The 23,861-nt window shown below is 35.0% G+C and overlaps 1 protein-coding gene and 1 long non-coding RNA gene across 5 annotated transcripts in view; one reads left to right on the forward strand and one right to left on the reverse strand.

The window, feature by feature from the left end:
* LOC132921874 (titin) overlaps positions 1 to 23,861 on the forward strand; it is a 107,212-nt gene that overhangs the window by 38,003 nt on the left and 45,348 nt on the right. For all 4 annotated transcript variants that reach the window (XM_060985114.1, XM_060985112.1, XM_060985113.1 and 1 more), the window contains 10 exons: positions 5,765 to 16,963; positions 17,191 to 17,493; positions 17,561 to 17,860; positions 17,921 to 18,220; positions 18,281 to 18,580; positions 18,680 to 18,979; positions 19,666 to 19,965; positions 20,774 to 21,094; positions 21,185 to 21,526; positions 21,796 to 21,870. In XM_060985114.1, coding sequence (XP_060841097.1) covers positions 5,765 to 16,963; positions 17,191 to 17,493; positions 17,561 to 17,860; positions 17,921 to 18,220; positions 18,281 to 18,580; positions 18,680 to 18,979; positions 19,666 to 19,965; positions 20,774 to 21,094; positions 21,185 to 21,526; positions 21,796 to 21,870 — 13,740 coding nt within the window. The remainder of the gene's footprint in view (positions 1 to 5,764; positions 16,964 to 17,190; positions 17,494 to 17,560; positions 17,861 to 17,920; positions 18,221 to 18,280; positions 18,581 to 18,679; positions 18,980 to 19,665; positions 19,966 to 20,773; positions 21,095 to 21,184; positions 21,527 to 21,795; positions 21,871 to 23,861) is intronic.
* Positions 1,830 to 4,615, reverse strand: LOC132921879 (uncharacterized). The gene is made up of 2 exons (XR_009660968.1): positions 4,241 to 4,615; positions 1,830 to 2,069 (listed from the first exon to the last, which is right to left on the reverse strand). It is a non-coding gene; the product is annotated as an uncharacterized LOC132921879 (long non-coding RNA).

The raw sequence follows: 23,861 nt of genomic DNA on the forward strand, positions 1-23,861 counted from the left end.
TTGAATGCAAGTACTTATGTATCCTGTAATTTAGTCAATAAGTAGTGTTAATGGAGTATAAACCATCAACAGTTCGGTTGCAAAACTGAAATAAGAAATTGATTAGACTATATTTCCTTTTTTCTGCCCGACCCGTGAAACCTTCGAGGTATTTACAAATGTACGTCGGATTTTTTGTTCTCAGTTATTAGCATATTATACTAACTAGTAACAGATTTGCAACCGAAAAGTCCGTCCTTTTATAATTATATACAATGATTTTGAGTTAGAATTTTAAACTATGTTACAAAATAGAAAATATTGGTACAACAGGATTTGTCTGCGGATAAACCTTGTGTCAAAAAATATTGCAGAAACATCGAATGTTGTAGCATCATTACGTTTACAGAAAAACATACAAATCAAAAGGCACCGTTGCAATGGTTTAAAAAAAAAAAAAATTGAATCAGTATGTTGTATAAGAGCGAGACCGCCGACTTCTTATTGTATTGTACGTGTTTTTTCTTATTTAATGTCTTTATACAATGACTACGCTGTTCGTCATCAACAAATCTATTCTCGACTACGTGTCCATGATGTAAAAACGTTTCACGACTAAAGAACCATAAAAAATCTTGAACTTGGGCTAAAATGCCGGGAAATGCCGAATCACAAAACAAACAACTAATCATAGTAAGCGCCTGGTATACCACGTACCCCGTCAATAATAATAATAGTAATAATCGAGAAGATCAAAAATCAATACGACCACACACAAATCTGTTCGTGCCGCGGCTTTACGGAATTTGCTCAACCGATCGCCGCAGCTGCGCCGTTGTGTCTAGGAAGATTTCCTTTTTTGCCACTGTCCGTAGTTTTTTGCACTCGACGATTCCGCGAATCGGTGTGTATATTTAAATACGAAAGCAATGCCATTTAATTATCGGGACCATAATTTAACCGCAGTTGTTGTACGCTGTGTTTTTTACGGTAATCCGCCAAGGGGGAAACGTGTAAAGACAGGAAACTTTTGTGTGGGAGTGGAGCTGACAGTAATGGTGAGCGACTATGTGTGTAAGCCTGTGTGTGTGTAAGAGAGAGAGAGAGAGAGAGAGGGAGAGAGAGAGACAATGAGACGGACAGATACAGAGCTGATAGGGACGCTGAGAGAAAGAGAGAGGGAAAAAGAAATAATACTGTATTATTGTTAGGGCAATCTATTTCTGAACCGGCTGGTGGTGCTCGGGACTGCCTTGTGACGTGCGCACAACCCTCGTCGAGTCACTATTTATGGAAATTCTTCGGTGTGTGTGTGTGTGTGTAGAGTATACACATTTCATACACGTGCGCGCAGTGGAAAGAAAAAACATATATACGATGGTGGCACTTTTTTACCGAGGGAAAATTTTTTAACTCCAATTTTTATACCTAATCACACGGTCGTTTATAATTAAAACACACAACATTATGTTGATTTTACATTTGGCACGCGTCAGTCCTTTGGCGATTCTAATTGATTGCCGTAACGACGGCCGTGTGACATCTGTATGCGGCGATGAATCGCAGGATAAGCGTCAAGAGAGAGAGAGGAAAAAAAAAATGATTTATGACCCTGAAAAGAGAGAAAAAAAAATCCGGCAACGAATCCTCAAGGCCCCGCCTGTACCTACATCTGCAGCTGCAGGAGACGCACTGACTACTCGAACTGCCGCCGCCTCCGCCATCACTGCCACTGCTATACTGTCGCCGCTGCATAGAGACTGTTTAAAAAAAATATCGTGCGATGGAATAAACTTTTAACAGACACCAAGACCACAGCAAGCGATCGTTATCGTTGGAAAAACATAATATAATACAAACGAAATGTGTGTGGTTTTATTTTCGGAAAAAAAGATTTAGAAAAAAAAAACAATATAATATTTTATGTGTACACAAACATATGATCCGTATATGAATATATATATATATATATTTAGAACACAATATGCCAATGTGGTACAATAGTGAATCGCCGAAACGTTCTTGCGGGCTGCCAACCGAGATGTAGTCGTCCGCGAACTGGTCGAACGCACAGCGGATCTGCAGCGAGTCTGTAACAAATAAGACCAACGATGGACCGTTGTAGTGAAAAACTAGTTTCGCAATGTGGCCTCGGCCTATTGTAAGACAATAATAATATTTGTATTGCTGCGATGACGCGTGACGTCGGGGGATCGCCGCGGTCGGGTCGACGGTGTCCACGATTGCCTTTCGCCTGAGATAAATGTTATTTATCATCATCCGAGTTACGATAATTGCGGACGTATATGGTCATATAGCCATACCTATACGCAATAGCCGTGCGTGTGTCGTCCCGTCATGGTATTATTTTTAGCCGGGCGGGTCGTGTGGTTACCTGGCGTGGTACCTATAATGTAGTTTACACACGTAACCGGGTCATGCACACCGACATACGCGTTTCGGAAAAATCGGGAATCCCAGGTGTCCACCGCCACCGCCCGAAGATTACGCGGATTGCCAAAACGCCGTAAACATTGAAATCCGTTTAAAAATAGTTATTTTTTCACAGTCGCATTACACATCAAACAGACGAATTATATTATTCGAGGGAGAGTCCGTGACTTATACGATCGTTTCAAGTTTTCTCAAAAAAGCTCGTGGGTTACCTGGCCGTAAAATGAGTTTGATTTAATTGGTACGTTACGCCGTGCGTGACTAATGCGAATCTAATGCGAATCTTTTCGTACTCGCGTTTACATTACTTTATAGCAATTTCTGATTTATTAATAAACATGATGCATGCTTTGTTATTACTTATTATTATTATTTTTTTTTTATTAAACATACGTAATAATTGTTGTTTTTTTATCGTGGTTATAACTTATAATGTATTACAACAATACAACATACATTTACAACAGATTCTTTAAGATATACGACCCGCTGTTTAATTTTAAGTTTATGTATTAACATTGATTAAGACTTAAGAGAATGCTACAGTTATACCCGTATGTGTTGTCTCTGTTGTACAAACGCACAATATGGCAAATTTGCTTTCAATAGAACCGATTTTGTTTTGTTAACTTTAATATTAAAGCGGGTATTTTTCAGGATATTTCAATTTTTAAGTAAGCCATGAGCATTTTTATATTTTAGTATAGTATTATACATGTTCATTATTTGCTTAAAATATCGTATAATCCGCAAGAGATAACAGATAATGTTTTTACATTTAAATAAGGTAAACTCGCTCTAATGTTAACAAAAAAATTAGTTTTACTGAAAGCAAATTTACCATGTACATTTTAAAACGGAAACAGATAACACATACGGATTAAATCGTCTTAAATATATTTAATCAATAGTATTAGATATTTATATTATATTAGTCAGTAGTGATAACTAGGTCTACTTCTGTGTATATTATAATTGTATGGCCTTGATAATCCCGATCAAACACACAACGACACAACATTATATATAGATATAAATATATATTATAAATTATACAAGGCGCCAAGTACAGATTCGTGCGTTAGATCATTGTTGTTTATTTATGATTTTTTTACAAATAAAACAAATAGTTATTTTATTAATACAATTCAAAGTTATACATAGGCTCTAAGTTAAATGTCTGAACTGTAGCGTGTACACAAATATTATCTGATCGTTCCTCTTTGTATTGAGAATTAGTGTTTTTCGTGCATAGATATCTAATTATTAATCGAATAATAAATTCGAAATCATACTTATTTTGTCAAGATTCTTTGATTACAATAAAATATTTTTTTGAAATTGACTATTTTTGAAATACATTTAGATGGGAATTATTTTTTTCACTTAGCTTACATCGATATTTATTATCCATTATATTAAACTGTATTGTAGATTCTGAGCGGAGTATGATGCAATTATTTTTAAATTTATTTATATGTATTTTGTATTGATCATATTTTTCTGTATAATTTGATTATACAATTAATTTGTCATGTTACCTACCAATTTCATATTATTAAATAATAAAACTATTAGTTAAATCATACATACACAGTTAAAAGGTTGATTAATAAAGCAATTATAATTTTAGTTAGCTATAAGTTAGCGTTGTTACATTTATATATGTATATATAAAAAACACGATAATCAAAAAAGTTATGGCTTAGTATTATTAATAAAAAATATACAATTTTCTAGTTTATTTGAAATAATTAAATTTTACAAATTATATTATATTATTATTCAATATACTTATATTACTCACATTATATAATATAGTAGTAGCAGTAGATAGAAATAATGTTTTATAAATCTTGTTTTCTTGCCGCACTTGTACGAACGTTTTTGACAGAAGCCTTAAACCGTACTGTTATACAGTAGCACGTTGGCATCTGTAGCATCTCCCCTTCTCGGTTAGCAATAATAACTCTTTCATCACACTTGGGGGGCCACTACACGTACGTTACATCGATGAAACCTTCAACATGCCGCCGTTGGATTTGAACTCCTACCAAGAAGCAATAAACCAGAAAAAACCTATTATAATATTAATAATTTGAATGCCAAACTAATCATATAACAATTATGTCGATGAACCGTCATTGTTCCATATGCCAAATACATTTGGCTGCCTTTGAGTTTTAAATTAATTTATTACCTAGTTATTTGATTAAGCATTAAGTACTATATTATGTATATTTTATAACAAAATACCCAAAACGTTTCCATATGTGACAATTAACTACGACAATATCTTACTATTTATGGTAATATTAATAACTATACTAGTATGGTTATCAGAATATAGTTTGATATTTTATATATTATATTAAAAGTTATGAAGTACAAGTGTCAGACGTGTATCAAAAACAATATTCAAAATATATAATTTTAAAGTTACATTCATAATCTTATAAGATGTATGTTTAAGGCAGCGTAGTTATTATCATAAATTAATTAGATTTAGAATACCAATGAATATTTAAAAAAAAATGGCAGAGTTCTTAATGGTTAATTATCTAAATCATCATTTTTTATCACATTTATAGTAGACATTTGAGTATAATACAAAACTATTTCCTTGTATCATAGAAAATAATTATTTATTGTAAAATATATTATATTATTAATTTGTATATTTTTATAAAAAAATTAAATGAACAATTTTAGCTGTTGTGTTTATAGCAACATATATGATATAAAAAGTATATCATCATTTTTACAAAGTATGAAAATAAGTTTATGATAATTAAAAAAATATATCACATTTTTGACCGTTGATCCATATTTTTACACTTATATTGTGTTAGCCAATTTATCATGAGTTTAAAAAGAATAAAAAAATCCTCAACACAAACGTAAAATTGTAGTACAAAATAATCCATGAAAATGATAGTATTGTTATATTAAATGAACATTTTAATTTGATTTATTGTAGAACAAAAATAAATAGATTTTACAATTGCCAAATTTCAAAAATGTCTGTATATAACATTATGTACACACATGCATATATGTAATATAATAATAAACTAATAATAAAAAAACAATACTCTCGATGACCTCGAGTATAAAAATGTAGTGCTCACATATTATAGATTAAGTTTTAAAATTAGTTATGAATTCCATGTGATACTGAATAAGACAAATAAAATGAGTCATTTATTTGTAGGAGGCAAATTGTAAAAACCACAGAATAAAAACTATTTAAAGAATTTACTATTTTTATTTCAACAGTCATACTATAACTGTAATTTAAGATATAAGACACCTAATAATGTTTTTACAGGACAACGCGGGGTTACTTATAAAACCGGTACATTTGACGATAAAGGTGTAGTGGATAGTATACAACTAAATCAAGGGTTAGGAAAAACAAAAGAAATAGGTTCAAAAATAACTATAAAAAATATTAAAACTGATAAAAAAGGGATAGAAACAAATGATAATCTATTACCATGGAGAAAAGGAATTTTAATCGACAGAATAAGAAAAACATCAGTGGAAGCAAAAAGCTTAATTACAGAGAATGTATTTATTGAACCTACAGAAATTGGTAATTTAATAACAGTAACACAAGAAGGTACATTCATATATACATACGTTACAGAACAGATATTTACTTTAATTCAAAACAAAATTGATACTAAAGATGTAGAAAAGGCAAAACAAATAATAAATCAAGTTTTGGTAAAAAAAATGAAACAGGGCGATATCGTGAGTTTAAATGAAAATGATAAAAATGAAATAGTTGGCGAGGTAACCAATAAGTTAACACAATTATATACAACAAAAGTAAATAATAAATCTTTAGCAAAGGATATACTGAACAAAGTTTTAACACGAACAATGGAAAAAGAACAAATAATTCAACCATATACATTAGAGCAACAAAAACAAGATGGAACATTTGTAACAACAACACAAATGATTTTCAAAAATAAAAAACAAAAAGAATCCTCACAAATATCAGAAGAAATGATAGAACAAAATAAACCGAAGATTAATAAACAAGACATAAAATCGGAAGATAAAATTCTTAATCAAAAAAACCAAAGTCAATTTTATTTCGGGGAACAGCAAAATGATAATTATGAAATCGTCCCAGATGAATACAAACCTAAATTAAAAACTGAAAGTATTGACAACATTGAAACAAAAAGTCAATTTAATAAGAATCTAGATTACAATACCAGACCGTGGTTAATAAATCCAAATGTAGAAAAAACCAGTTCTAAGAATGATTATTCACCAAAACGTGAGGATACATCAAAAAATGAGAAGGCAACAACAAATGAATACTTACCCGAAAAAGTAAAAACAAAACAAATTAATCCTTGGACGGAGGAAAAAATAATTTTAAGAAAACCTGAAACATCAAAAATTGATGAAAGTAGTATTCACACAAAAAATAAACCAATAAGAGAAAAAGAAAATAATGAATTGAAAGAAATGAAAGATAAAAAAACATCTATTCCTTGGACAGAAGAAAATGTAAAACTAAAAAGAACATCAACTGAAAAGCAAATTATACCTAAAGAAACTATAGAAGACATTATACTAAAACCAATTAAGGAAGAAGATAATGCACCATTAGCTCAAATCAGTAATAAACATCAAAAGAAATCAGGAACACCATGGACGGAAGAGACCGTAACTCTGAAGAAGACCAAAACACAAAAGCAACCGTTGGCCAAAGAATCGGTTGAAGAGGTCACTCTTAAACCAGTTAAGAAGCCTTTGGTTGAAGATATCCCATTAACAGAGGAAACTCCAGTTACGGAAGAAACTCCAGTGACAGAGACAACTGAAATAGTTGAAACCGTGGTGGAAAAAGGAAGAAGGCGTCGTGTCAGGAAAATTAAAACTGACGGAAAGGAAGAGGTTGAAGAAACTGACGAGGTTGTAGAAGAGAAACCGACAATTGAAGAAGTCGAGGATACACCTGTAGAAGACGTACCTACTGAACCACAAAGAAAGCCATCCGTGCCATGGAGGGAAGAGACCGTAACTCTGAAGAAGACCAAAACACAAAAGCAACCGTTGGCCAAAGAATCGGTTGAAGAGGTCACTCTTAAACCAGTTAAGAAGCCTTTGGTTGAAGATATCCCATTAACAGAGGAAACTCCAGTTACGGAAGAAACTCCAGTGACAGAGACAACTGAAATAGTTGAAACCGTGGTGGAAAAAGGAAGAAGGCGTCGTGTCAGGAAAATTAAAACTGACGGAAAGGAAGAGGTTGAAGAAACTGACGAGGTTGTAGAAGAGAAACCGACAATTGAAGAAGTCGAGGATACACCTGTAGAAGACGTACCTACTGAACCACAAAGAAAGCCATCCGTGCCATGGAGGGAAGAGACCGTCACTCTGAAGAAGACCAAAACACAAAAGCAACCGTTGGCCAAAGAATCGGTAGAAGAGGTCACTCTTAAACCAGTTAAGAAGCCTTTGGTTGAAGATATCCCAGTAACAGAGGAAACTCCAGTTACGGAGGAAACTCCAGTGACAGAGACAACTGAAATAGTTGAAACCGTGGTGGAAAAAGGAAGAAGGCGACGTGTCAGGAAAATTAAAACTGACGGAAAGGAAGAGGTTGAAGAAACTGACGAGGTTGTAGAAGAGAAACCGACAATTGAAGAAGTCGAGGATACACCTGTCGAAGACGTACCTACTGAACCACAAAGAAAGCCATCCGTGCCATGGAGGGAAGAGACCGTCACTCTGAAGAAGACCAAAACACAAAAGCAACCGTTGGCCAAAGAATCGGTTGAAGAGGTCACTCTTAAACCAGTTAAGAAGCCTTTGGTAGAAGATATCCCATTAACAGAGGAAACTCCAGTTACGGAAGAAACTCCAGTGACAGAGACAACTGAAATAGTTGAAACCGTAGTGGAAAAAGGAAGAAGGCGTCGTGTCAGGAAAATTAAAACTGACGGAAAGGAAGAGGTTGAAGAAACTGACGAGGTTGTAGAAGAGAAACCGACAATTGAAGAAGTCGAGGATACACCTGTAGAAGACGTACCTACTGAACCACAAAGAAAGCCATCCGTGCCATGGAGGGAAGAGACCGTCACTCTGAAGAAGACCAAAACACAAAAGCAACCGTTGGTCAAAGAATCGGTAGAAGAGGTCACTCTTAAACCAGTTAAGAAGCCTTTGGTTGAAGATACCCCAGTAACAGAGGAAACTCCAGTTACGGAGGAAACTCCAGTGACAGAGACAACTGAAATAGTTGAAACCGTGGTGGAAAAAGGAAGAAGGCGACGTGTCAGGAAAATTAAAACTGACGGAAAGGAAGAGGTTGAAGAAACTGACGAGGTTGTAGAAGAGAAACCGACAATTGAAGAAGTCGAGGATACACCTGTCGAAGACGTACCTACTGAACCACAAAGAAAGCCATCCGTGCCATGGAGGGAAGAGACCGTCACTCTGAAGAAGACCAAAACACAAAAGCAACCGTTGGCCAAAGAATCGGTTGAAGAGGTCACTCTTAAACCAGTTAAGAAGCCTTTGGTAGAAGATATCCCATTAACAGAGGAAACTCCAGTTACGGAAGAAACTCCAGTGACAGAGACAACTGAAATAGTTGAAACCGTAGTGGAAAAAGGAAGAAGGCGTCGTGTCAGGAAAATTAAAACTGACGGAAAGGAAGAGGTTGAAGAAACTGACGAGGTTGTAGAAGAGAAACCGACAATTGAAGAAGTCGAGGATACACCTGCAGAAGACGTACCTACTGAACCACAAAGAAAGCCATTCGTGCCATGGAGGGAAGAGACCGTCACTCTGAAGAAGACCAAAACACAAAAGCAACCGTTGGCCAAAGAATCGGTTGAAGAGGTCACTCTTAAACCAGTTAAGAAGCCTTTGGTTGAAGATATACCAGTAACAGAGGAAACTCCAGTGACAGAGACAACTGAAATAGTTGAAACCGTGGTGGAAAAAGGAAGAAGGCGTCGTGTCAGGAAAATTAAAACTGACGGAAAGGAAGAGGTTGAAGAAACTGACGAGGTTGTAGAAGAGAAACCGACAATTGAAGAAGTCGAGGATACACCTGTAGAAGACGTACCTACTGAACCACAAAGAAAGCCATCCGTGCCATGGAGGGAAGAGACCGTCACTCTGAAGAAGACCAAAACACAAAAGCAACTGTTGGCCAAAGAATCGGTAGAAGAGGTCACTCTTAAACCAGTTAAGAAGCCTTTGGTTGAAGATATCCCAGTAACAGAAGAAACTCCAGTGACAGAGACAACTGAAATAGTTGAAACCGTGGTGGAAAAAGGAAGAAGGCGTCGTGTCAGGAAAATTAAAACTGACGGAAAGGAAGAGGTTGAAGAAACTGACGAGGTTGTAGAAGAGAAACCGACAATTGAAGAAGTCGAGGATACACCTGTAGAAGACGTACCTACTGAACCACAAAGAAAGCCATCCGTGCCATGGAGGGAAGAGACCGTCACTCTGAAGAAGACCAAAACACAAAAGCAACCGTTGGCCAAAGAATCGGTTGAAGAGATCACTCTTAAACCAGTTAAGAAGCCTTTGGTTGAAGATATACCAGTAACAGAGGAAACTCCAGTGACAGAGACAACTGAAATAGTTGAAACCGTGGTGGAAAAAGGAAGAAGGCGTCGTGTCAGGAAAATTAAAACTGACGGAAAGGAAGAGGTTGAAGAAACTGACGAGGTTGTAGAAGAGAAACCGACAATTGAAGAAGTCGAGGATATACCTGTAGAAGACATACCTACTGAACCACAAAGAAAGCCATCTGTGCCATGGAGGGAAGAGACCGTCACTCTGAAGAAGACCAAAACACAAAAGCAACCGTTGGCCAAAGAATCGGTTGAAGAGGTCACTCTTAAACCAGTCAAGAAGCCTTTGGTTGAAGATATCCCAGTAACAGAGGAAACTCCAGTTACGGAGGAAACTCCAGTGACAGAGACAATTGAAATAGTTGAAACCGTGGTGGAAAAAGGAAGAAGGCGACGTGTCAGGAAAATTAAAACTGACGGAAAGGAAGAGGTTGAAGAAACTGACGAGGTTGTAGAAGAGAAACCGACAATTGAAGAAGTCGAGGATACACCTGTCGAAGACGTACCTACTGAACCACAAAGAAAGCCATCCGTGCCATGGAGGGAAGAGACCGTCACTCTGAAGAAGACCAAAACACAAAAGCAACCGTTGGCCAAAGAATCGGTTGAAGAGGTCACTCTTAAACCAGTTAAGAAGCCTTTGGTTGAAGATATCCCATTAACAGAGGAAACTCCAGTTACGGAAGAAACTCCAGTGACAGAAACAACTGAAATAGTTGAAACCGTAGTGGAAAAAGGAAGAAGGCGTCGTGTCAGGAAAATTAAAACTGACGGAAAGGAAGAGGTTGAAGAAACTGACGAGGTTGTAGAAGAGAAACCGACAATTGAAGAAGTCGAGGATACACCTGTAGAAGACGTACCTACTGAACCACAAAGAAAGCCATCTGTGCCATGGAGGGAAGAGACCGTCACTCTGAAGAAGACCAAAACACAAAAGCAACCGTTGGCCAAAGAATCGGTTGAAGAGGTCACTCTTAAACCAGTTAAAAAGCCTTTGGTTGAAGATATCCCAGTAACAGAGGAAACTCTAGTTACGGAAGAAACTCCAGTGACAGAGACAACTGTAATAGTTGAAACCGTGGTGGAAAAAGGAAGAAGGCGTCGTGTCAGGAAAATTAAAACTGACGGAAAGGAAGAGGTTGAAGAAACTGACGAGGTTGTAGAAGAGAAACCGACAATTGAAGAAGTCGAGGATTCACCTGTAGAAGACGTACCTACTGAACCACAAAGAAAGCCATCCGTGCCATGGAGGGAAGAGACCGTCACTCTGAAAAAGACCAAAACACAAAAGCAACCGTTAGCCAAAGAATCGGTTGAAGAGGTCTCTCTTAAACCAGTTAAGAAGCCTTTGGTTGAAGATATCCCAGTAAGAGAGGAAACTCCAGTTACGGAGGAAACTCCAGTTACAGAGACAACTGAAATAGTTGAAACCGTGGTGGAAAAAGGAAGAAGGCGTCGTGTCATGAAAATTAAAACTGACGGAAAGGAAGTGGTTGAAGAAACTGACGAGGTTGTAGAAGAGAAACCGACAATTGAAGAAGTCGAGGATACACCTGTAGAAGACGTACCTACTGAACCACAAAGAAAGCCATCCGTGCCATGGAGGGAAGAGACCGTCACTCTGAAGAAGACCAAAACACAAAAGCAACCGTTGGCCAAAGAATCGGTTGAAGAGATCACTCTTAAACCAGTTAAGAAGCCTTTGGTTGAAGATATACCAGTAACAGAGGAAACTCCAGTGACAGAGAGAACTGAAATAGTTGAAACCGTGGTGGAAAAAGGAAGAAGGCGTCGTGTCAGGAAAATTAAAACTGACGGAAAGGAAGAGGTTGAAGAAACTGACGAGGTTGTAGAAGAGAAACCGACAATTGAAGAAGTCGAGGATATACCTGTAGAAGACATACCTACTGAACCACAAAGAAAGCCATCTGTGCCATGGAGGGAAGAGACCGTCACTCTGAAGAAGACCAAAACACAAAAGCAACCGTTGGCCAAAGAATCGGTTGAAGAGGTCACTCTTAAACCAGTCAAGAAGCCTTTGGTTGAAGATATCCCAGTAACAGAGGAAACTCCAGTTACGGAGGAAACTCCAGTGACAGAGACAATTGAAATAGTTGAAACCGTGGTGGAAAAAGGAAGAAGGCGACGTGTCAGGAAAATTAAAACTGACGGAAAGGAAGAGGTTGAAGAAACTGACGAGGTTGTAGAAGAGAAACCGACAATTGAAGAAGTCGAGGATACACCTGTCGAAGACGTACCTACTGAACCACAAAGAAAGCCATCCGTGCCATGGAGGGAAGAGACCGTCACTCTGAAGAAGACCAAAACACAAAAGCAACCGTTGGCCAAAGAATCGGTTGAAGAGGTCACTCTTAAACCAGTTAAGAAGCCTTTGGTTGAAGATATCCCATTAACAGAGGAAACTCCAGTGACAGAGACAACTGAAATAGTTGAAACCGTGGTGGAAAAAGGAAGAAGGCGTCGTGTCAGGAAAATTAAAACTGACGGAAAGGAAGAGGTTGAAGAAACTGACGAGGTTGTAGAAGAGAAACCGACAATTGAAGAAGTCGAGGATATACCTGTAGAAGACATACCTACTGAACCACAAAGAAAGCCATCTGTGCCATGGAGGGAAGAGACCGTCACTCTGAAGAAGACCAAAACACAAAAGCAACCGTTGGCCAAAGAATCGGTTGAAGAGGTCACTCTTAAACCAGTCAAGAAGCCTTTGGTTGAAGATATCCCAGTAACAGAGGAAACTCCAGTTACGGAGGAAACTCCAGTGACAAAGACAATTGAAATAGTTGAAACCGTGGTGGAAAAAGGAAGAAGGCGACGTGTCAGGAAAATTAAAACTGACGGAAAGGAAGAGGTTGAAGAAACTGACGAGGTTGTAGAAGAGAAACCGACAATTGAAGAAGTCGAGGATACACCTGTCGAAGACGTACCTACTGAACCACAAAGAAAGCCATCCGTGCCATGGAGGGAAGAGACCGTCACTCTGAAGAAGACCAAAACACAAAAGCAACCGTTGGCCAAAGAATCGGTTGAAGAGGTCACTCTTAAACCAGTTAAGAAGCCTTTGGTTGAAGATATCCCATTAACAGAGGAAACTCCAGTTACGGAAGAAACTCCAGTGACAGAAACAACTGAAATAGTTGAAACCGTAGTGGAAAAAGGAAGAAGGCGTCGTGTCAGGAAAATTAAAACTGACGGAAAGGAAGAGGTTGAAGAAACTGACGAGGTTGTAGAAGAGAAACCGACAATTGAAGAAGTCGAGGATACACCTGTAGAAGACGTACCTACTGAACCACAAAGAAAGCCATCCGTGCCATGGAGGGAAGAGACCGTCACTCTGAAAAAGACCAAAACACAAAAGCAACCGTTGGCCAAAGAATCGGTTGAAGAGGTCACTCTTAAACCAGTTAAGAAGCCTTTGGTTGAAGATATACCAGTAACAGAGGAAACTCCAGTGACAGAGACAACTGAAATAGTTGAAACCGTGGTGGAAAAAGGAAGAAGGCGTCGTGTCAGGAAAATTAAAACTGACGGAAAGGATGAGGTTGATGAAACTGATGAGGTTGTAGAAGAGAAACCGACAATTGAAGAAATCGAGGATACACCTGTAGAAGACGTACCTACTGAATCACAAAGAAAGCCATCCGTGCCATGGAGGGAAGAGACCGTCACTTTGAAGAAGACCAAAACACAAAAGCAACCGTTGGCCAAAGAATCGGTTGAAGAGGTCACCCTAAAACCAATTACGAAACCGTTAGTGGTCGATATCCCACTAGTTAACGAAGTTGCTGATAATGATAATATGAATGTTGATAAACATGGTGCTCAAGATGTTGCGGATTTGAATGCCGTTGTAGATGATCATCCCATTATTAAAATAAGATTCCTAAAGCATGACGATATGTTGAAGGAGGATGCAACTAATAAGCCGGATGCAATTGTATGTGCTCAAAAAGTTATTTCAATTCCTAAAGAAAAGTTGAAAAAGAAAAAGAAACATGTACAATTGAATGAAGATATGAACCAGGAGAAGGAATTTTCTCCGGATGATGAGGTTAGTACATTGAATGATGAGGAGCTACCATCTTCTAATGTATCAGACTCAAAGGATCTTATGGGAATTCTTAAACCTACGGATGACGTTTTGACAGATTATAATATTTCTCTCAAGGATGATGAGTTCTCTACAGATATTTCTTCGAAGCCTAAAAATATAACAGAGCAGAAGATCCCAATGAAATTATTAAGTGAAAAATTGGAACTTCCCTGGAGAAGAGGTCGTAAGGATACCGATACTGATGTTGCTAGTGATGATATTATTGATGACACACATTCGCTTACTCCGAAAAAAGAAAAGTTGAATGTTGTAGAAGTGAAACCACTACAGCCGAAATCGTTAGATGTTGAAAATAAACCGCTATTTGCTACAATAAAACTTAAAAAAGCTTCACCGAAGAAAACAAAAGAAATGGAACCTTTAGCAGTTCCTAAAGTTCAACTTAAATCTCATTTATATAGAGTGGAACTTAATACTAATGAACATTTTCCTACAATTTCGTTGTTAGAGCCTGTTTTTGTAGATAATGGGGTTCTTTCTAGAAACTACGCTGAGGCTATGAAAATTAAAAAAACTAAACCAAAAAAATTAGTCCTTCCTGAACTAGAACCAGTTGTTCTTGAAAAGTATGAACCAACCGACTTTCATTACGACAAAAAGGAAACACCGCAATCTCAGCCTTCTTTACCAAAACAACCAATTGACAAGAAAATTCCAGATGAAGAAACCCCAAAGAAGTTAGTTATTGGAAAAGGAAAAATTCCCACTCAGGATGATGAGCAAGAAAAAGTAGTATTAAAAAAAATACCCCAAAAACCAATCGAGGAAAAAGTGGAAATTCCGAAGCCAATTGAAAAACCACAATTTAAACCAGAACCTGATTTAAAACCGTCTGAAGACAAAGATTTTACATTAGAACCGTTTAAATCTATTCCAGTTGGCGAAAGTTCTGAAGAGTGTGAGCCAACACCAATTAAAAATGATAGTACCCCTGATGTAGAATTGTCGACTAAAAAACCTAAATATATTAGAAAAAAAATAAAGAAAGAAGAAGAGCCTATTCCTGATAAGAAAATAATACCTGGAATACCAAAGCCTGTTCCATCAGATGAAGATAAAGATATAAATCTCAAGTATAAACAAGGGAAACCAGAACCAGAAATACCTGAAGAAATAAAATTAAAACCATTTTTATTAGAAAAACCATTTGTTACAACAGAACCGGAAAGTATTGATTTGGGGAAACCTGAACCATTTGAATATCCAAGAGATGATGAACTTGTGAACCCTCAATACTTTAAGTCGAAACCAGAGAAAAAAATGAAAAAGAAAAAGCCTGTAAAAACTGTTGATCAGCAAATACCAACAGATGACGATAATGACGGTACATTCGAGCCATTATCTATTGTAAAGGAGAAACCTGTACTCGAAGAAATGGTAACCGTCAATGTGAAACCCGTTAAAGTTGTTTCTGTTGAGTTAGATAATAAACCTTTATTAGCAACTATCAAACTCAAGAAAGCGCCTTCTAAATCGAAGAATGATGTCAGTCATGTTAAAATCCCAAAAGTACTATTGAAGTCTCATTTAAAAAATATTGAATACAATACACATGAACATTTTCCAACAATTTCATTGTTAGAGCCTGTTTTTGTAGATAATGGGGTTCTTTCTAGAAACTACGCTGAGGCTATGAAAATTAAAAAAACTAAACCAAAAAAATTAGTTCTTCCTGAACTAGAACCAATTGTTCTTGAAAAGTATGAACCAACTGACTTTCATTACGACAAAAAGGAAACACCGCAAACACAGCCTTCTTTACCAAAACAACCAATTGACAAGAAAATTCCAGATGAAGAAACCCCAAAGAAGTTAGTTATTGGAAAAGGAAAAATTCCCACTCAGGATGATGAGCAAGAAAAAGTAGTATTAAAAAAAATACCCCAAAAACCAATCGAGGAAAAAGTGGAAATTCCGAAGCCAATTGAAAAACCACAATTTAAACCAGAACCTGATTTAAAACCGTCTGAAGACAAAGATTTTACATTAGAACCGTTTAAATCTATTCCAGTTGGCGAAAGTTCTGAAGAGTGTGAGCCAACACCAATTAAAAATGATAGTACCCCTGATGTAGAATTGTCGACTAAAAAACCTAAATATATTAGAAAAAAAATAAAGAAAGAAGAAGAGCCTATTCCTGATAAGAAAATAATACCTGGAATACCAAAGCCTGTTCCATCAGATGAAGATAAAGATATAAATCTCAAGTATAAACAAGGGAAACCAGAACCAGAAATACCTGAAGAAATAAAATTAAAACCTATTCCCAAAAAAAAACCTGTAGATAATAAAGAAATTGATGATGATGGAGTAGGAAAACCTAAGCCTTTTATAAGTGATTTACCTAAGATTGATATAAGTTCCAAGTCCAAAAAGTCACCTTTACCGAAATCGATAAGTGTTGATAGCCCTTTGCAAGATCTTGAAATTGTTAGTATAAAAAGAAGTGAGGATGTTCCTGAGCAAAAGGCGACTGAGAGTGAACCTGTAGCACCCTATTTTATTGAAAAAGTGCAACCATTAGTAGCAGAACATGAAAAGCCTACTGCTTTTACATGCTCAGTGGGGGGAGTCCCTTCACCTGAAGTCAAATGGTACCGGGACGATCGTGAACTACAAACAACTGATGTTTACGAAATTATTGTATACGAGAACACATCTACATTGAGGATTTCTAAGCCTACAGAGGAACAGGCTGGCGTTTATGTTTGCCAAGCTACAAATTCAGCTGGCATCTCAACTTGTACTGCACTTCTAGTGGTGTTAGGTAGAATTAGTGTTTCAGTGATGTCCTCGAGTGGTTTAACATTTTTGTGTGATGTTTTTATCTAAATATTGTTCATAATATAATCTATATTTAAAATACATTTATAATACGCGCTAATAATTTTAACCATTTCCCACATTATGGTTTGTTATGCTTATGAAATTAATAGGTTGTTACAAATGATATTTTTAAATTTTTTTTCTCTAATACTTATTAAAATATTTTAGATTCTGAAGAAATTGGCGAAGCTCCAATTTTTATGGAGCCTATTAAACCTAGAAAAGTTCGGGGAAAAAAATCTATTCAACTAAGGTGTATTGTTAAAGGAATTCCTATACCTGAAATTATTTGGTGTCGTGAAAATGAAGAAATAATTTCTGATGACGACGAGTATATAACTTCGTTTGATTCTAAAACTGGTGAAGCCATTTTAACATTAGTAAATCCTATTGATGTTGACCGATCAACATATCTAGCTAGAGCAGTGAATATTCACGGAAAATCTGAATGCATGGCACATATTACATTTGGTAATATATCATAACATTTTTGACTTAAAATAAATTTATAATAAATAATTAAATTCTGAAATTTCAGAAAAAGAGGAATATGGAGAAGCGCCCAAGTTTGTAGAACGGTTGAAGCCGAAAGTTGTGAAAGCCAATGAAACAACTGAACTCACATGCTTAGTCAAAGGTGTTCCATCGCCAACTGTTGTATGGTGCCGCGATGATGAAGAAATTACACCAGATGACAGTCATTTGTTAATTTACATTCCTGAAACTGGAAAATCTAAACTTACAATTGTACATCCTAATGATATTGATGAATCAACGTACACAGTTAATGCAACGAATAAATTTGGAAGGGCTGAGTGTAGAGCAAATTTAATAGTTCGTAAGTAATTTTGTATATAATATGATATGTATAATTGTTAATTTTATTAAATTTACACAGAAAAAGATGAAATTGGTGAAGCGCCGACATTCGTACAACCAGTAAAACCAAAAATGGCTAAATCAAATGAAATAACTGAACTTAAATGTACTGTAAGAGGAACACCAAACCCGTTGGTAATTTGGTGTCGTGGAAATGAAGAAATTATTCCCGACGAAAGTCATTTGATCACATACCATCAGGAAACCGGAGAATCGATCTTAACAATTTTAAATCCATCTGAAATTGATGAAACTATTTATACCATAAACGCCGTCAATAAATATGGCCAAGCACAATGCCGTGCAAATCTAATTATTCGTAAGTGAATTTTAAAATATATTATAAATTATATAAATTATTTACATTACCTTTTATTAGAAAAAGATGAATCGGGTGAAGCACCAATGTTTATAGAACCGATAAAACCAAAAATCGCCAGAGCTAATGCATCTACCGAATTAAATTGTTTGGTTCGAGGAATACCTATACCAACAGTTGTTTGGTTTAGAGGTGATATAGAAATAATTCCAGATAACACTCATTCAATAACGTTTATACCAGAGACGGGTGAATCAAAACTTATTATTTCAAAAGCCACAGAAGTTGATCAAAACACGTACACTGTAAAGGCAACTAACAAATACGGTAGAGCTCAATGCCGGGCAAATGTAATTATACGTAAGTAACTAACATCATACAATTAATATATGCACAATAAAATGTATATATTAATGTTTTGAATAAGTATACAATAAATTTTGAATTCAATATTTTCAGAAGAAGACGTTTTTGGTGTAGCTCCAACCTTTGTTGAGCCCATAAAACCCGTATTAGCAAAACCAGAACAAACAACTGTTTTACGTTGTTTGGTGACTGGTAACCCAGTTCCAACTGTAGTTTGGTGTCGTGGAAAGGACGAAATTGTTCCTGATGACATGCATACAATTCAGTTTATTCCAGAAACTGGAGAATCTACTTTGACCATAGAAAAAGCAGCAACAATTGACGAAGCGCATTATTCAGTAGAAGCAATTAACAAATTTGGAAGAGCTAGATGCAGGGCTAATTTAGTTTTAGGTTAGTGGTCAAATCTTAAAATTAATTTAGCTAGTTATAAATGCATAATAGTAATAAAACAATTATAAAGCTTTTATTAACTAAAATTGCATATGGAGAATATCATGATAATAATTTATAATACCATTATTATTAATTGTAATTATTATAAATTATGTAATCTCTTTACTTTGAGTATTAAAAATAATCATATTAATAATAAATATAAATATTATATTATATTACATTATGATTATGATTAGGATTTTTATTGCCTTAATTATTCAACTCTTTAATAATTTAGTCTGCAAATTTTACAAGACTAAAAAATAAATTTATAAAAGTCATCAATATTTTAATCCTAATCATTATTCATTACTAGGTATATATTATTTGTTATACTACATTTAAGATTTTTATTTAAAAATAACAATTGATAATTATGTATAATATATTAATATTATTTAAGATACACTTAACATATTATACCAATTTTAACGTGACCATATATGTACGCTTAATGTATAATATCGTCTTATATAATACAAATTATAATAATATAGTATAGAACATGTATGTAGTATGTGTATATTATAATATAATGAAGTATGTTTAAATATTCAAAACTTATACTTAGCATCATCACTAAACAGTTTTTTTAGCCTCATTTAAATTCAAAATAATATTTGATGATATTGAACTTACAGAAAAATATGATACTGGAATCGCTCCTGCATTTGTCGTTCCGATTAAACCTAAAGCCGCTAAGCCAACAGAAACTGTAGAACTAAGTTGCGTCGTTTCCGGAACGCCAATGCCAACCGTCGTATGGTGTCGCGGAGATGAACAACTCATGCCTGACGACAGTCATATCATATCTTATACACCAGAGACTGGCGAGTCCAAGCTTACGATTTGTAACGCTACGGAATTGGACGTAAATGATTACACAGTAAAAGCAGTCAACAATTTTGGTGCGGCCCAGTGCAGAGCCAATCTGATTATAGGTAATAATTCATTTTTTATATTATTAAAATTATCTATCTCGTACAAACTAAAGTTTTATACAATGAATAAGTTTGATAAATAATAATAAATGACAATAAGTCTTCAAATTAGAGCAGTGATACCGGGTGGTAGACGTATTAAAGAAGTAGGTCCCTGCAACATGTTCTTTTAAGTCTGCAACATGGTTGGGTGATAATTATGTGATAATGTTTAGTATTTAAATTGGACAATATATCAACTATTATGTAAATCGTTTTTATATCAGACGTTAATCTTGGCTTTTGCTTATTCATTAAAAATCGCATATAATGTTGGACTTAATTACTTTTAATTCAAGCGGAGTGATGAATGTACTGACTTTTTAATAACCTAATGCTCTTTAAAAGCAGTAGAAAAACTTAAAGCTTAAATAATGAGGGTAGTTTCTAGTCAATATTAGATCTAGTTGATATTTTGATTATTAATAATTAGCAGTGCTTTTTAAAAATATTGGGTAAAAATAAAAAATATAATAGAATAATGGAATAATTACATAACAGTTTTAAACAAAGTTTATTTGTTTTTTTTTTTGCTGTAAAAATAAATAGCATTGATCCTGAAGAATTCTAAATAAAATAATTATTTTCTATACATAATGAAGTTTTCAAAATAGTAACTTATTTAAGTATTTTTTTTTTTTTTTGATAAATGTCGAAAATAAATGTTTTCATGTAATATATTTAAAGTTTTATCATAATGATTCGACTAAAATGTACTTCTTTTAAAAAATATATATTAAGATTTTATAATATATTTTGTTTAACATAGACGAAATCGTTGATGAAATACCTAAGCCGTTTGAAGAGGCACCATGCATAACGAAACCTTTGCAACCCGTCATAGCAAAAAAAGACTCGTGTGTGACGTTAGACGTTCATTTCAGAGGAACTCCCGAGTTAAATGTTCGGTGGTTCCATAATGGTAAAGACATTACCGATAAAAAAACGTTTGTTCGCACCTTAACTATAACAGAGACCACAACCGTAATTACTATAAAAAAAATTACTAAGAAAACCACTGGACGTTATGAAGTCGTGGTTACTAATAATCGCGGGGAAGCGAAGACTTCTACTACAGTATCAATTGAAGGTAAAATATTTGAATAGTATTAACATAGCGTAACAAAACTGATTTTTAATATATATATTTCAAATTTTGTGTTTTCTGTAAATGAAAAAGATGTAGACGAGACAATCGAGAAAGAAGAGACTACAATCGGGAAAGCGCCGTATTTTGAGACGGAACTGCAAACCGAAACAATATGGGAAGATGAGGAGGAGGAAGAAAATAAAACCACAATATGCCTCGTTGTAAAGGTAAAGGGTACTCCCAAGCCTAAGATCCTTTGGTACGAGAGCGGTAAAGAAATAACGCCCAATGAAGACTTCCAAATTGAAGAACAGGATGAAGGAGTATCCTTGTTAACGATCAAGAAAAGGCCAACAGAGAACGTTCGGGAAATTACATGCGAAGCTACAAACGAACACGGAACGGTCGCTACCAGGACTCTAGTAATTCCAGGTAATTTTGGCTATTTTGAAACACAAGGTTTTCAATTAAGCGTATTCTTCTAACATGTGTTTACTCATATGTATATAGTTTGTTTTGTTTTTCAGTTTCGATCGACGTTATCTTCGCCATCTTTCCTATTGTTTCATATTTTGTTAATTATTATCTTGCACACTTACACATACACAAACTCGCACATAATATAAAAACCATCTAAATGCTCTACAAACTCAATATCGTTTATATAAAAAGAAAATTAATGTGGTATCTGTAATGTTTAGGTATCAAAGGGACGAAAGCATACAGGAAGCCATCGTGGGTGACCCAGATGGAAGAGTTACGGGAACAATTGCAAGGTAAATGCATCGCTGATAGTTTAGACGCTTGTTGTGTGTACAGTTCTGAAATTCGGCCCGATGAAAATGACGGAGAGGATACGGTCCTCCGATACGGTACGTACTTTGCCGATTATGACGTCAACAGCGCGTTCTATTTGAGTCCCATACAAGAGCACAGTGAACCCACTTCTTCTGACGGTGGCTCGGATCGAGTTCGGTCCTTATCTTGCCAGGAGGTATCGTCCTCTTCGACGGCAGAGACCGAAGACCCGACCGGCCGCAGTCAGACTTATCCAAGGACGCATGCTGACGAATCGGTGGCCGCGTATAACCGCCGCAAGTATACTGGCCATCCACTGGAGCCTCGCGAAATTGACCCAGAAATGTTCTTCCAGCTGCATACTGCTGATAGCCAAGACGAGCTCCAAGAGTTCCTGTTGCTAGAAAGCCAGTGCATGTCCACTGACGGTGGGCTGCACGCGGCATTTGTCGATGAAAAACCGAGAAAATAACTGAAACTCTCGAATTTTTATAATATTATTATTACCGATTATTTTTGTTGTTGTCATCATTTCAGAACGGTTTGTATAAATCTTGTCGTGTAGTGTGTTATAGTTTGTATGAGCTAGCTAACGAATCATAATATTTTATAAATTATATATAATCGCAAGGTTTCATTTTGTAGAAATACGCCTGCAGTGATTTACTTATTTATCGATGGTTAATATTGATCGAAAATGAGTTGACGGTGTCTTTCTGTAGTAATTAAAATAGGTATCAAGTCTATATTATTTACAGCGTAAATTAACACGGTCGTTGAGTTTTGATATTTACTTATTTTCGAAATCAGACGAAATGAAACGGTGCGATTTCATCTATGTTTGTGTTATTATGTTTTGTGTGTTTTATTATTTTATTTTATTTGTTTGTAATTTGTATGAAATAATATTAGCTTTATTGTTTGTGCTTGTGTTTTTTTTTAACCATTTTGTTTTTATCCTGAACGAAATTTTCTTTTCAACAATCAGTACGAAAATCTAAATTCATTCATAGTGCGTTCCTAACTTTAATTGATATTAACAGTTTTTTTTATAAAAAAAAATGCGGTATAGATTTTGTTATTAAATCGTGCAAATAGAATACTATTTCACTAATATTAATTAGAGTTAAATTTAATTGTATTAGGTAAAATATAGCTTCAAGTCACAACCAAAATTCTAAAGTTAACATTTCGAGGTACAACAATATTTAGATGTAAAAAAAAAAATTGGTGAAGGTTAAAAAAATTTCATTGTTATAAAATATTATTAAAACATATTTATATTTTTATAATAAAAATTGAATTCAAGCAAAAACATAAAAAAAATCACGGTAAATATGAAATATTTATTTTGGAGTCAGTTAGGTGATAATCCAATTCAGGATAGTTTGATAATATAGCCTACAAGGTATATAATAATACAATATTGATAGATTTATTTAATACTATATATTTTATTTTTAACAACGTAATGTAGTATTATAATATTTGTCAATAATATTTTTTTATTCTATTTAAAAATAATATATTTGAACAAAAAAATGTTATGGAAAAAGGTATGGTAATTTCTCTGTTTAAGCATTTTTTCCGTGGACGTTTTGATTTTGACTTTTTTTTTTATATTCACATTAAACACAATTCAAAAAATTCTATCTTAATTTCTTGCTTACCACGGCGAACAAGATAGGCTTTATTATATCTAAAGCAGTGTAGTAAAATTGCCTATCTAAAACGCCTTGTGATTTTAATTTTTAGTACTAACAATAGTATTATTACGCAATATTCAAGAATTACTTTAAAATTAACTAACAATTTACCAGCCAAAATGTGGTTTTTCAAATTGAAGGTGATTAGAATCGATGATTTTTCATCTTTTGCGTATTAAAAACGTGACGATTGATTATAGTAAAGTAATATGATTTTTGAATATAAGTATTGATTTTTCATAAAGTCTACATACCATAGATTT

This window comes from Rhopalosiphum padi, chromosome 2, assembly GCF_020882245.1.
Source record: "Rhopalosiphum padi isolate XX-2018 chromosome 2, ASM2088224v1, whole genome shotgun sequence".
In the NCBI taxonomy this organism is placed as follows: domain Eukaryota; kingdom Metazoa; phylum Arthropoda; class Insecta; order Hemiptera; family Aphididae; genus Rhopalosiphum; species Rhopalosiphum padi.